Source organism: Gossypium hirsutum, chromosome A11 (assembly GCF_007990345.1).
Source record: "Gossypium hirsutum isolate 1008001.06 chromosome A11, Gossypium_hirsutum_v2.1, whole genome shotgun sequence".
Lineage (NCBI taxonomy): Eukaryota > Viridiplantae > Streptophyta > Magnoliopsida > Malvales > Malvaceae > Gossypium > Gossypium hirsutum.
In genome coordinates this window covers 111,655,044-111,669,357 of record NC_053434.1, presented here as the reverse complement: position 1 = coordinate 111,669,357, position 14,314 = coordinate 111,655,044, and the positions used below count along the sequence as shown (strand labels likewise).

The 14,314-nt window shown below is 37.8% G+C and overlaps 2 protein-coding genes across 3 annotated transcripts; one reads left to right on the top strand and one right to left on the bottom strand.

The window, feature by feature from the left end:
- The first annotated feature begins 4,324 nt into the window (after positions 1-4,324).
- Positions 4,325-11,046, top strand: LOC107887669 (receptor-like protein EIX2). The gene is made up of 3 exons (XM_041082137.1): positions 4,325-5,369; positions 9,007-9,513; positions 9,557-11,046. The coding sequence occupies exons 1-3, from the start codon at positions 4,325-4,327 to the stop codon at positions 11,044-11,046; spliced, it is 3,042 nt and encodes a 1,013-aa protein (XP_040938071.1).
- A 139-nt stretch (positions 11,047-11,185) lies between these two features.
- Positions 11,186-14,160, bottom strand: LOC107955704 (amidase 1). Of its 2 annotated transcripts, none has more exons than XM_016891504.2 (9): positions 13,752-14,160; positions 13,446-13,598; positions 13,234-13,358; positions 13,029-13,154; positions 12,564-12,758; positions 12,151-12,298; positions 11,903-12,071; positions 11,626-11,760; positions 11,186-11,546 (listed from the first exon to the last, which is right to left on the bottom strand). In XM_016891504.2, exons 1-9 carry the CDS (start codon positions 13,859-13,861, stop codon positions 11,418-11,420), a joined length of 1,290 nt encoding a protein of 429 aa, XP_016746993.2. In that variant the 5' UTR covers positions 13,862-14,160; the 3' UTR covers positions 11,186-11,417. The 2 variants fall into 2 exon arrangements, with proteins under 2 accessions (XP_016746993.2, XP_040935788.1); XM_041079854.1 differs by having other exon boundaries at positions 12,564-12,746; positions 13,752-14,153.
- Positions 14,161-14,314: the final 154 nt, after the last annotated feature.

Genomic DNA, 14,314 nt, shown 5'->3' with positions numbered 1-14,314 from the left:
ACTCGAAACCACGCTATAAAACTGTGAACTTCGAGTTGAACTCCTGGAAGTAAATAATAAGCAGTGGCACGAGAAACTTCATCGATCTCAAGATCAGGTCAGGGATAGGGATTACGTCATGGGTGCAACTTTGGCTCAAGTACGAGAGGTGGCTAATCATTTACAAACCTTAGCAGTCTAGGTTGACGTACTGAGTTTGAAATATGAGTCAGATTCAGATCGAGACCGAGAGTTAGTTTGGCTTCTTAGGAAGGTCAAGGCCTTAAGTATTAGGGTGAGGCCTTATATTTAATCCGTTTTATATAAAGAAATTTATTTTCTAGAAAAGTTACTCTAATGAAATTGAATCAGAATCAATGCATTTTTTGCATGCATTTCATGCGTTAGCATCACATTGCATCATGTGCATTAAATCTCACAAAGAAACCCTAAAATCATGGTAGTTACCCTAGAATATTGTTACGGTACACGAGGAAAAATTAAAGCAATGGACCAAAGGTTGGAAAGATTAGAGCAAATGCAAAAAGAAATGCAAGATCAACTACAAATACAGATGCAAGAACAATTTGCCAAACTTCAACAAGACATGAGGGATTAGATGCTAAAGTCCCAAAAGAATATGATGAGCCAATTAACCCAGTTGTTGACTCGAAGGCTAGAAAAAGGAAAAAGCCCTATGGTCAATTCCGGGGATGATAACGAGGACTCTGCTTATCCTCCAAGCTTTACCCCAAAAAACACCCAAGCACAACCAAACTCATATCCACAAAGGGTATCCGTTAACATTAGGCCCCAATATCAGACTGGTACCTTGGCACCAACAAGCTTCCCGACAGGATTAGGCTCCAACCTAGGAGACCATCCAGCGAATCCTGTTGTCCCTGATCTTGATAATATAGCAGAAATAGAAAAGACGATAGTAGAGCTCCTAAAGTAACTTGAAGACTGATGCAGATGGCTAGAAGAGAAATTCAAGGCATTGGAAAGCGCTGATTACCATTGTGGAATTGATGCTAAAGACTTGAGCCTAGTTCCAGATCAAGTGCTTCCGCCCAAGTTCAAGACCCTGAAATTTAAGAAATATAATGGGACGAGTTGCCCCAAAGCCCACATTACGATGTTCTATCGAAGGATGACAGGATATGTCAATAATGATCAGTTGTTAATTCATTGTTTCCAAGACAGCCTGACCGGGGCTGCGGCCAAATGGTATAATCAATTAAGCCGTGCCCAAATCAATTCATGGAAGGACTTGGCATAGGCCTTCATGAAACAATATGGCCACGTAACAGATATGACACCCGATAGAACACACTGCAAAACATGGAGAAAAAGCCAAGCGAGAGCTTCAGACAATATGCTCAAAGGTGGAGGGAAGTTGCTTAACCTATCGGGAATTTAAGACACTGTGTCCTAACTTACGGGACGCAATTCTATTTTCTCGATTAACGTAAAATATACTCATTTCTTGAAAAAATTTCAATATCTTAACAAAGGATTGTATTTTAGATCTCTTTAAGATTTTCAATTCTCGGCACTAAAAAATATGAAGTGATCAACTAGGTACCAATTTTGGGCGTTACGATGGTGCTAATCCTTCCTCATACGTAACTGACTCCCAAACCCGTCTTTCTGAATTTCGTGGACCAAATCGTTGTTTAAATAAATCAAACCGTTTATTAAAAACAACCACTTTTCGAGGTGACTCGATCTCACCTCATCAAAAAAGATTGGTGGCGACTCCCATGTTCGTTTTCGTTTTCAAAATCAAAGGCGACCACTTTTTCAAAAAACTGGTTTCGAAAATATCTATTGAAACATTTTCAAAAAATGTATAGTATTTCAATAATTGTAAATGAAAAATTAAGTAAAAATTATGTCACTTTGTTATTATTCAAAAGTTGTCACTATTTATAATAATGAGTTATATCTCTTAAATTCAAAAGTTATGACACTTATTTATTAATAAATAATTATAATTATTCAAGTAAATATCTATTAAATAATTATATTTATTGCTAAAAAGATGACTATATTCAAGTAGTTATGTCCTTATGAAGAGACATAAGGCCTCCTATAAATAAGAGTGAACTTTTATTTGTATGACACATAAAAAAAAACATAGAAACAAATTTTATTTCTATTGTCTCTCCATCTTTTATATTCCTTTATTGTTCTATAAAGAATTATGGTAGAAATTCTATATAGAAGCTCAATGCTCAATGGACTATTTCTGTCAATGCAAAACGTAGACAATCATTGGACTTCATTGTATTCTCGAAGATTATTTTTCAATAACTCTTTTGCACAGCATAATATTCTTGGGGGCAGAATAGAACCTGGCATTGATACACACCTTGAAACCTTCCTTAGTTTCACATAAATTTATTTTTATTCCCAGGCATCAACAATAGCTGTGATTGTTGTAGAAGTAACAGCAAAAAAGTTGCAGAGAGAATCTTTAAAGTGCTCAAATTTACCAGGTCATCCAAAAAGCCCCATATAAAACATTAAAACCTTTATTTATAGGCTCTAAAATGAAGCTATTAAAGAACGGTTAGACATGTAAAAATAAGTGAGAGAAGTTATCTGAACATGAATAATGGAAGTTAAGCTATACAATGAAGAGATAAGAAGGAAGCACCTGCATTCCAAAAATAAGTTCTTAACTATGTCCATATCTAATCTTCCAAGCCATATCCTCTAAGATATCTCAAATTTGGAGTAACCTAGTATTCCTGCTAACCTTCCAAGATTAGCTCCAAAGCATTTCCAATATAGTGTTGCTTTTGAAGTTAGTTATTCTCAATATGATATTGTTCCCAAAAGTAGTTCCCATATAGTGTTATTTTTACATGTAGTTGTGTTGGAAAATTTAGACATCAAATATATAATAAGGATAATTACATGTTATTATTTACTATCATGATAGGTTAGCCTAAATTAAAAGTGATCTAATTTGGTTAGAATATTATTGGGCTTTTAATTATTAAATAAAATATGGGTCAAATATGTGTAGATACTCTTCTAATCAAATTCTAATTAATGATGGGCTAATTAAAATTTGATTAGAACTAATATGCTAAGGTTGTAAATGTTAGGGTATCCCATCATTAGGAAAGAGAGAGCAAATATTCTCTAAATTTATTGTGTGCTAATTTTGAAAGATCAAAACCCTAAGATCCAAAAAATTTCAAGGAATCTATGGATTCAGGTACGCTTCTGTATATAGTTCTGTTATTTATTTATTCTTGATGATTTGGCATGATAAATCCTGGTTTACAGTTCTAATTTTATATTAGATATTATTTAAAATTCTAACAAGTTGTTCTCGAGAGTAACTGTCCCGAAGATAATTTTTCTTAACAGAGTATTGTCTTAAAAAGTAGTTGTTCCCAAAGGTACTCCTGTAGAGAAGAACATTTCTTGAAATTATTATTGATAGAAGCATTAGTAATAAGAAACAAGCATCTACAAATGCAAACAAGTGATATGCCTCCTTTCCATCTTGTGTACTAAACTTCATAATGTTCATTTTTTGCTCTTTCTCCTGCTAATTTATAACCGATACCTAGCCTCTTCTTGATTATATAATATATATTGGAAGACATTTCAACTTCATTCCTGTGGAGGTGGCCGTATAAGGATGTTATGGCAAATTGGAAAAGGGGAGGGTAGGGATTGAGAAAGATTTTAAAATATAATATAAGAAAATGGTGGGAATTCTTTAGAGGGTGTCTTTGTGAAGGTTGAATGCTTCTCAATAAAAACTGCAGTGAACCATATTGGGACCATAATGACAATGTTTTTCCACAAAATATTATATATTACAAAAATAGATTCCGTAAGCATTTAGACTTTGGTTTAGTCAGCTTTACTATATTATATAATCAAAATTTCCACACCTCCCAGATTAAAACCAGGATGTTCTTCATGAATGTTAATTTTTTAAAACTTTTTTCCAAGTCATATGTTTTTATACACTTCTAGAAGAAACTTTGATTGGTGGGCTACAGGAGCTGTGACCGAGTCTTGGTAGACCAAAGAACATTTATTTAATACAAGTAGCCATGGAAAGGAAAAAAGTCTCGAAAGAAATGTGTGAAGCTGCACTAATATGCTAAAAGAGGTTCAAATATATACTATTTTACATATAATTGTCAATGACTAAATTACTTGTAATAAAAGCCATTTTTCTTGAGAAAAAAGATATAAATGTATTGGACACGTAAGATTTCGTATGTAAAAGAATAAAATAAAACCGGAAAGGCTCTTCCTTGCGGCACCTCTAATGCAAGACACTTGTATATAAATTAGCTTCAAGATGAAGACAACTTCACTTTCTTCACTTTGCATGGTCATGGACAATTCCAAGAAAGTTGGAACTATTGTTTTCTTAGAGTCGTTTTGTCTCGGTTGTCTAGTTATTAGTATTTGCAATGCAATCTTGGATGTTGCTTGTATTGAAAGTGAGAGACAGGCTCTTCTGAGGTTCAAACAAAACCTGACAGATCCTTCGGACCAGCTTGCCTCTTGGAGCAATGGGGGCAACTGTTGTGACTGGACTGGTCTTGTATGTGACAACTTAACCGGTTATGTCATCGAGCTTCATCTTGGAAATCTTCATAATCCAACCGAAGATACAGGCTTTCCAGGCAAGCCTTTTGAGCGGTCTAGATTCAGTGGCAAGGTAGTTTCTTCTTTGCTTGATTTGAAGCATTTGCAGTACCTGGACCTGAGTGGGAACAATTTTGGAGGACAAATTCCTGGATTCCTTGGTTCTTTGCACAATCTTAGATATCTCAACCTCTCTAATGCTGGATTCGAGGGTTCGGTTCCCCCTCAACTCGGAAACCTTACACATCTGCAGTACCTTGATCTCCATTATACTTTATCTACATATCTGTATGCAGAGAATCTTCAATGGCTTACCAATCTTACAAAGCTGAAATCCCTTGATTTGAGTGGTGTAACTCTCAGCAAAGCCTCCCATTGGTTAGAGGTGACAAATGCTCTCCCTTCTTTGATTGCTTTAAGTCTATCCAACTGTGATCTTGATCCTGTCCCTCCATTGAAAAATGTTAATTTCTCATCCCTGGGATCTCTGGACCTTTCCTATAATACATTTAGTAACTTCATTTCTAGCTGGATTTTTACCCTTACTTCCCTGGTTTCACTTGATCTAAGCCATAACAGTTTCCAGGGTCAGTTCCCTGATGGTCGAAGAAACATGACCTCTCTTACATATCTCAGCTTATCAAGCAACGGATTCAATTCATCGATACCCGATTGGTTGTACAGTTTGAACCATCTTCAGCACCTCAATCTTGGGTCCAATAACTTTCAAGGCACAATCTCAGAGGGTGTTGGTGTTGCGGAAGCGACGATAATATTAATAACAATATTATCAGAAATATTTAGATAATTATTATGCCAACAATTATACTAAGAAAATTCCCAGTTAAATTGGAGGGGTCACAATGGTCCCGCTTAAAACCCAACAACTAGACAGAACTCACTTAGATATTTATAGCAATAATAACTAAATAAATATAACCAACATAAAGCTATTAAATAAAAGCAAACAAATAAGAAATAAAATACCAGAGTTTTAACGAGGTTCGGCCAATTTAGCTTACGTCCTCGGACACTACCAAATTAATATTTCCTCTAGAAATATTACAAAGGAGAAGATTTTGGGATGATACAACCAAAGGGGGAGGGGTTCTATATATAACAAACCAAACCCCCTCCATTTCTATCTTTTCCTAATGTGGGATATTGCCAATATTCAACAAATCTCCACCTTGGCGATATTCCACATCTTCGAACATCTTCTCATAACACAAACTTCAATAGTGTCTTCAAATTTGCAACCAATCGCCTTCTTCCCTTTTGGTAGTTGTGCCAGCTTCCACGTCTTGTTTTTTTCTAGAGATTGCATTTCCTCTTCCATTGCACCTAACCATCTATTATTCTCTAAACTCTGAATGGCTTCGGTGTAAGTGGATGGAATATTATCAACAACTGGAAGTGCATAAGCTACCATGTCAGTGAAACGAGCTGGTTTCTGAATTTCTCGTCTCTGCCTTCTGACTGCAATTGGCTCTGATTGCTGTTGAGGTTCTTGGGTAGAAACCTCTTCCTCATCTGACTCTGCATCTGCCAATGAAGAATCACTAGTGGTACCTTCTGCTGGAATTACCACACTCTGCTCAAACTCCACCTGCTGCGGAGTACACTCCACCTGCTGCGAAGTACTACTCACTCCTTCTGGATTTACCTTATTCAACATGGCAGATTCATGAAAGGTAACATCCCTACTGATTATCGTCTTCTTTGCCTCTAGACACCACAAACGATATCCCTTAACACCAGCATTGAAGCCCATGAATAGAGCCTTCTTTGCTCTTGGATCTAACTTTGATTCTTTCACATGATAATATGCAATAGAACCAAAAATGCGCAAGGTGTCATAATCAGTAGCAGGTTTTCCATACCATTTCTCCAAAGGAGTCTCGCCATTTATAGCAGATGATGGCAAATGATTGATGAGATGTTGAGCGTACATCACAGCCTCAGTCCAAAACTTTCTATCTAATCCAGCATTAGATAACATACATCGAACTTTCTCCACAAGCGTTCGATTCATACGCTCTGCCACCCCATTCTGTTGCGGTGTTCCACCTACGGTGAAGTGCCTTACTATGCCACAATCTTGGCATATCTTCAGGAAAGGATCGCTTTTATATTCTCCACCATTGTCTGATCGGAGAACCTTAATCTTCCTTCCTGTCTGATTTTCAACTTTAGTTTTCCACTTAAGGAAAACTTCAAGCACCTCATCTTTGTTCTTCATAGGAAACACCCAAACTCGTCTGGAAAAATCATCAATAAAGGTGACAAAATAACGTCTTCCTCCAAGTGATGGAGTCTTGGACGGTCCCCATACATCAGAATGCACATAATCCAGAATACCTTTAGTATTGTGAATCCCAGTGCCAAATTTCACCCTTCGTTGTTTTCCCAGAACACAATGCTCGCAAAATTCAAGTTTGCAAGTCTTTGTACCTTTCAATAATCCTTGCTTGGCTAGAGTTTGCAAGGATTTTTCACCAGCATGGCCCAAACGCATATGCCACAGCTGTGTTGCCTCAGCGTCCTTCTTGGTACTCGTAATTGCTGCTGCTGTTGTCCCGACCACTGTACTACCTTGGTAGTAATACAGATTGTTCTTTCTTATGCCTTTCAACATCACCAATGCTCCTGAAGTTGCTTTAAGAACTCCATCTCGTATTGTCACAACTAGGCCTTTAGATTCTAACGACCCCAAAGAGATGAGATTCTTCTTCAACTTTGGGACATATCGTACATCCCGCAAAATTCTAGTAGATCCATCATGACTCCTTAGTTTAATTGAACCTATCCCGGCTATTTTACATGTGTTATCATTACCCATGTAAACAACCCCTTCATCTAGTTTTTGAAATTCAAAGAACCATTCCCGAATGGGACACATATGATAGGAACAACCAGAATCCATGATCCACTCATCTGTATATAATGTTGAAGATGTCATACTAAGAGAAAAGTCTGACTCTGCTTCACTATTGCATTCTGCAACATTTGCATCTTGCGGAGTCTTCCCTTTTTTCTTCAATTTTGGACAATCTTTCTTCCAATGTCCTTTTTCTTTGCAAAAAGAACATTCATCTTTGGCAACAGCTCGACCTTTGGACTTTCTTCTCTTCCCCTTAGACTGACTTTGCTGACGACCTCTTGTTACCAATGCTTCCACTGCTCCTTCACCTGAACCTTTCAACTTATCCTTTCGGCGTAGTTCATAGCTATACAATGCAGCAGTTACTTCATTGAAAGTTACTTCCGATTTTCCATGAAGTAGAGTAGTTTCAAGGTACTCAAACTCCTCAGGAAGCGATCCCAACAACATTAACGCCAAGTCTTCGTCTTCAAAAGTCACATCCAAATTCAACAAATCAGCCACCAGCTGATTAAAATTGGTAATGTGCTCGTTCATCGTGGTACCAGGAACATAACTGAAACGAAACAGTCTTTTCTTCATATGTAACTTATTTTGACTGTTCTTCTTCAGAAATTTCTCCTCCAATGCTTTCCACAATTTACTTGCAGAAGTCTCTTTACTGAATGTATACTTCTGCTCTCTGGAAAGACATGATCGAATTGTACCACATGCCAATCGGTTGATGGTCTTCCATTCTTTATCATCAACCCCTTCTGGTTTTTCTTCCTCAATGGCAATATCTAGACCCTGTTGAAAGAGGGCATCTAGAAGCTCACTTTGCCACATGCCGAAATGACCTGTTCCATCAAAATTTCCACTACAAATCTCGTATTTGCAGTTCCAATCCTCGGCAAAATGTACGAAGTGGAAGTTGTTGATATGGATGGTTTTTCTTCTGTCATTTTTGCCATAGCTTCTATTTAATAGCCACCAAATGCGGAATACCCACAAGCTTTCGGAAATGTTTCTGATGTGTAAGATCAGACTAAGCTGCAAACACAGAGCATACTACAAAACCTTGGCTCTGATACCAATTGTTGCGGAAGCGACGATAATATTAATAACAATATTATCAGAAATATTTAGATAATTATTATGCCAACAATTATACTAAGAAAATTCCCAGTTAAATTGGAGGGGTCACAATGGTCCCGCTTAAAACCCAACAACTAGACAGAACTCACTTAGATATTTATAGCAATAATAACTAAATAAATATAACCAACATAAAGCTATTAAATAAAAGCAAACAAATAAGAAATAAAATACCAGAGTTTTAACGAGGTTCGGCCAATTTAGCTTACGTCCTCGGACACTACCAAATTAATATTTCCTCTAGAAATATTACAAATGAGAAGATTTTGGGATGATACAACCAAAGGGGGAGGGGTTCTATATATAACAAACCAAACCCCCTCCATTTCTATCTTTTCCTAATGTGGGATATTGCCAATATTCAACAGTTGGAAACTTGACATCTGCCATAAGCCTCGTCTTTGCATACAACAAACTTGAAGGAGCAGCATTAAGATCATTGGGAAAGCTTTGCAGCTTGAGAATCCTTGTTCTTTCTGGTCTCAAATTGAGTCAAGATATATCAGATGTCTTAAAATCTGTGTCAGGATGCCTGTCTGATAGACTTGAGTCCTTGGTTCTGGTTAACTGCCAACTTTCAGGTCATATGAGCAATCAACTTGGTCTATTCAAAAATCTAGTCGACCTTTACATTACCAGCAATTCAATTTCGGGTCCAATTCCAGACTCATTAAGAACACTTACATCCTTGAGAGAAGTGGACCTATCTGAAAATAGATTTAACGGGTCTTTTCCTGAATGGTTTGGACAGCTTAGGAAACTGGAAGTATTATGGATTGGTAAAAACCTGTTAGAGGGTGTGGTGTCCGAGGCTCATTTCTCATGTCACGAGACTGAGGTTACTTCAGGCTTCGGGGAATCGACTGAGTTTGAAAGTGAGTCCTGATTGGGTACCCCCATTCCAACTCGGTGTTATAGCTTTGTCATCATGGAACTTAGGCCCAAGATTTCCCAATTGGCTACGTTACCAGAAGGATTTTCTGTTTCTGGATATATCTGTTGCAAGGATAATTGATACAATTCCTGACTGGTTTTGGAACTTGTCTTCCCAGATCTTTTATATGAACCTTTCTCACAATCAAATCCAAGGGAGAGTAGCTGGGATTCTCAACACAAATCCTCCACTTGGTTATGCATCTTCCATTGATTTGAGCTCTAATTTCTTCCAGGGTTCATTACCTTGTTTGCCATCTAATGTTGGTACATTAGATCTTTCAAACAACTCATTTTCAGGGTCCATTTCACCCTTGTTGTGTTGCAAGATGGAGGAACCAAAGAGCTTGGGAACTCTTCGTTTGGCCTATAACCATCTAAGTGGACCAATTCCTGACTGTTGGATGAGTTGGCCAAACATATTTTCCATGGATTTAAAGAACAATAATCTAAGCGGTAGCCTTCCTAGCTCCATGGGTTCTTTAAGCTTTCTTCAGTCTTTACACCTAGGCAAGAACAACCTTTCTGGAGTTTTGCCACCATCGCTGCAGAATTGTTCATCATTGTTGGCTCTCGACCTAGGTGAAAACAAACTTGAAGGGAACATACCAAACTGGATCGGTGAAAGGCTGTCAAGAATCATGATTCTTGGTCTTCGTTCGAATAATTTCCAAGGTGATATTCCTCCTGAACTCTGTGCTCTTGGTTCTCTAACAATTTTAGACCTGGCACACAACAATTTGTCAGGAAATATACCAGAATGTTTCAATAATTTTAGTGCAATGGCCAGTGTAAGAAACTCAAGTGACCCAATTTCTTATTCTTTTGGTCATTTCAAGAACTCAATAGAGACAACGTTAGTGGTGATCAAGGGAATATTGCTTGAATACAGTACTACCCTTCAACTTGTGACAAGCATGGACCTTTCAGATAATAATTTATCTGGTCAAATCCCTGTCGGGATTACAGACCTTCTCGGGTTAAGGTCGCTCAACCTGTCGATAAATCGTTTGTTGGGAAAGATTCCTGAGACCATAGGCAATATGGGGACATTAGAATCTCTTGACTTTTCTTTCAACCAACTCTCTGGTGCAATCCGTCCAAGTATATCAAAGTTGACGTTCTTGAGTTACTTGAACGTGGCTTACAACAATTTAACGGGGAAAATTCCATCAAGCACTCAACTCCAAAGTTTTGCTGCATCAAATTTTGCTGGTAACACCCTTTGTGGACCTCCACTCACAGATAACTGCAGCATAAATGCTGTGGAACCTGATGCTGGTGGAGGAAATAGTGAGGGATCAGAGGGTGGACTTGAAGTGGATTGGTTTTGGTTTTATGTGAGTATGGCGCTGGGATTTGTTGTTGCTTTTTGGAGCTTTGCAGGGCCTTTGCTGTTTAAGAAATCATGGAGATCAGCCTATTTCCAAATGCTGGATAGCATGGGGAAGAAAGCTCGGCAGTGTTTTTGTTAGTAGTTTCTGAATCCAAAGAAGCTGAATGATGATCTAATTATGTCTTTGTTTATATGGTGATCGGTTGTCAGCAATGCGTTTCAGCTAGTTGTATTGTATGCATAGGTTTTTCTTGGAAAGATAAAACCACAGGAGCAACTTTTGTGTTCAAAAGCTTAATAGCAGTATCCATACTAAAACTATATACTATACAAACTGAGCAGCAACTATGTTCCTATATATATAATTACACTTTAGCTTCCGGATACTATGGCGTTCATGTACATGAATCTAGAAATAGAAATTGTGGAACCAATTTCCCATGTCTTCTGCACCATGGGAACTTGGAGGCACAATTATTTCGAGGCATGATTATTTATGGAAGACATAATTTATATAGTTTCTTGGAGGGTGTCATATAAAGTCTCGACAAGATTGAGCAGGAATGCATCAGAGCCATGTTTTGCCACTAGGGAAATTGCCAAAGGAACATTATCATACCTCCCTAGAGGTATGCTAACCTGTAGAGAACACATGGTAACCCATTTCAAGAACGCTGCCAAAAACAAAGAAAAAAAAGGGAGCATATCAAGTCCGAACCTGACAGAAACCAGATGATCCAGCAACGGACAGTAAGCTGAAAGGCCTAGAAAAGAATATATCCGATGTGGCTGGATTTGCTTGCACTTTTGGTGGTTCCCCTGGTGTTGTTGGGAGAGCAAGGATGCCATGATCCTAAAAGAGCCGATATAAGTAGATTGATTCATAAGAAATGAATAAGTTTATATAAAGTGTCCGTATTTGCCTAGTACTGTTTACTTGAACCAGCAGCATATTTGGCTAGCAAAACCTTTACAATGAATGTAATAGAGGTTACCCCTAGCAGGGCAGTAAGCGCAGCGCGTAATTCAGTCCTCACTGAGTGGCAGAAATCAATATTTTCTCCTGTTGCTTTAATGGCATCCCATATCCGCTCAGATATTCCTGGACCGAAATCCGGATTCACTTTGGTGACCCATTTGGCGTGGTAATTCTTAAATTCATACCTACAGGAAATAAGCTAAGTAACCAATGCTTAAATATCTTATCCTAAATTCATACTAAAAGTTTCAAGATGTTTAGCACCTCTGAAGTAATCTCATTGCACTTGAAAGGGCTGCTAAGGATGGTATATCATCCTCTTGGTCTTCATTTCCCTTATCCATGAAATGCTGCAAACTTGGTACTTTGTCCTTCACATGGTCTCCAAGTATTACATGCTTAACACATTGAGCTGCACTTTTAAGTAGACAAAATGAGAGCCAGCTTACTGACAAGCAACGCAATTTTCAGTACCAAAGCATAGTTGGTCCCAAATGCAAAGTACCATGAATCGGATGACATATTTATTGGGACAAAATCTATCTTAATATCAGATGCCTGAAAAGAGACATTCAATTCTGGATGCCCTCAATGCCTAAAGGAAGTCCTTAAAGGACAAGCCTTCAAAGGAAGTCCTGTGAACAAAGTTTACAAAAGCCTAGTGTAGAATTACTTACCTCCAAAGAGCTTTTCAATTGACTTTACAAGAACTTGAGCTGTTCGGTCACTTGGAATAGTAGACAGCCGAAAACAATCTTCTGCAATAATGATCTGACTTGGTTTGATAGGATCAACGTCAGGTAAATGCAGAAGAACACGTCCAACGCGGTTTAAAATCATAGGATCACGAGCAAACCATCCTAAATGAGAAACTGGGGTCAAAATAGATATCAAATTAAGGCTCTACAAGTTATACGGTTCTGACTTAAAGTACAGATAAAAGTAGTTATTAATGTTGTCTGGTTACATTAAAAAGGGAACCTTATTATTATACAATATCAAAAGCTAAAATTTCCAAAAACATCCTTGTTAATATGTTTGATCCTTGAACTTGTGGCCTCTGAAATGTGTTTAAACGTTGCAGCATCATTGATGCATAATCAAGATTAGACAAAATTTCGGCTATCAGATTTATTTCTTACCCACAGTATCATAACTCTGTGACATCGGAAGAACTCCTACAGTAGAGACGGCACCGAGTGAAGGCCGAAATCCAAGAATTCCGCAATATGATGCAGGGACTCTTACACTAGCACCAGTGTCAGTTCCTGTGTTAGAGATAAATATTCATTCAGTTCAAGGAGGATACATAAAGAAAGGCATCTCATTCTGATTGGAAATACTCACCAAGGGAGAAATCTACCAGCTTTGCAGCTACTGCAACAGCAGAGCCACTGGAAGATCCTCCAGGCACCCTATCTGGTACACAAGGATTTGTGGGAGTGCCGTAATGTTTATTTACTCCATACATACTGAATAAAGAAAAAAAAGTACACATATAACAAGTATTATGAAAAGAAAATATATATGCAGGCATAAAAATCTATCAAAATTGTGACCAGTAAGCCATTTCATCCATGACAGTTTTTCCAAGACAAGTTGCGCCTGCCGTTAAGAGGTCCATCACTGCTGGCGCTGTTGACGTGGCGGCTGAATGAGTCCTGGCCCAGTCAGGGTTTCCAAAGCCAGTGACATATCCCTCTATGTCAAATCTATTTCCAGTTTAGAATTTAAATAAATTAGACTCAAACACTGAGATAGAAGAACAGGAAAGAAAAGGTCCAATAATAAAACAGCCTAAAAATTTTAGAGCTCGCAAATACTTGACAAAATAAAGTATTAGATGGAGAAAGGGAGTGACAAACATGTCTTTAACAGCAAACGTGAGGCCTCTCAAGGGGAGTTGGTGCTGTGAAGGGCTTAATTGGAGAGAAAACTTCTCCATGAAAGCTCCATAATCCAAGCTTTTTATCATGTCTGTGTTTAGTGTGTAGCACTAGTAAGTAGTATTAGTAACCTCGTTTATCTGTAAATTCTATTGTAAGCAGAGAATCCAGGTAAAGGCAAAACAGCGCTGTGACAAGTCTTATGTTGGGTTCCTTGTCAGTATCATTCTCGAAAGTAATGCAACTTCATGTCATGTCATGTCTAATGACTTTTCTCCCTTGCCACACCGCATGTAGAGATATTTTAAAAATTAGGATGTGCTGTATGTCTTTTTGCAGTTGAAGATTCAGCAAAGATGACAATTGTTGAGAAAAATCAGTGGTCAGATATTGCTGAAAAATTGGATATTTTGGCAAGAACTGTGATGTTGGTGATTTAAGAGTCAGTGGATTATATAAACCAGAGATGGAAAATAATTGCAGTGCAATAAAGGTTTACACACCACCTTCACTTTCGGTTTATTCAATGGTTGAAACGGGAG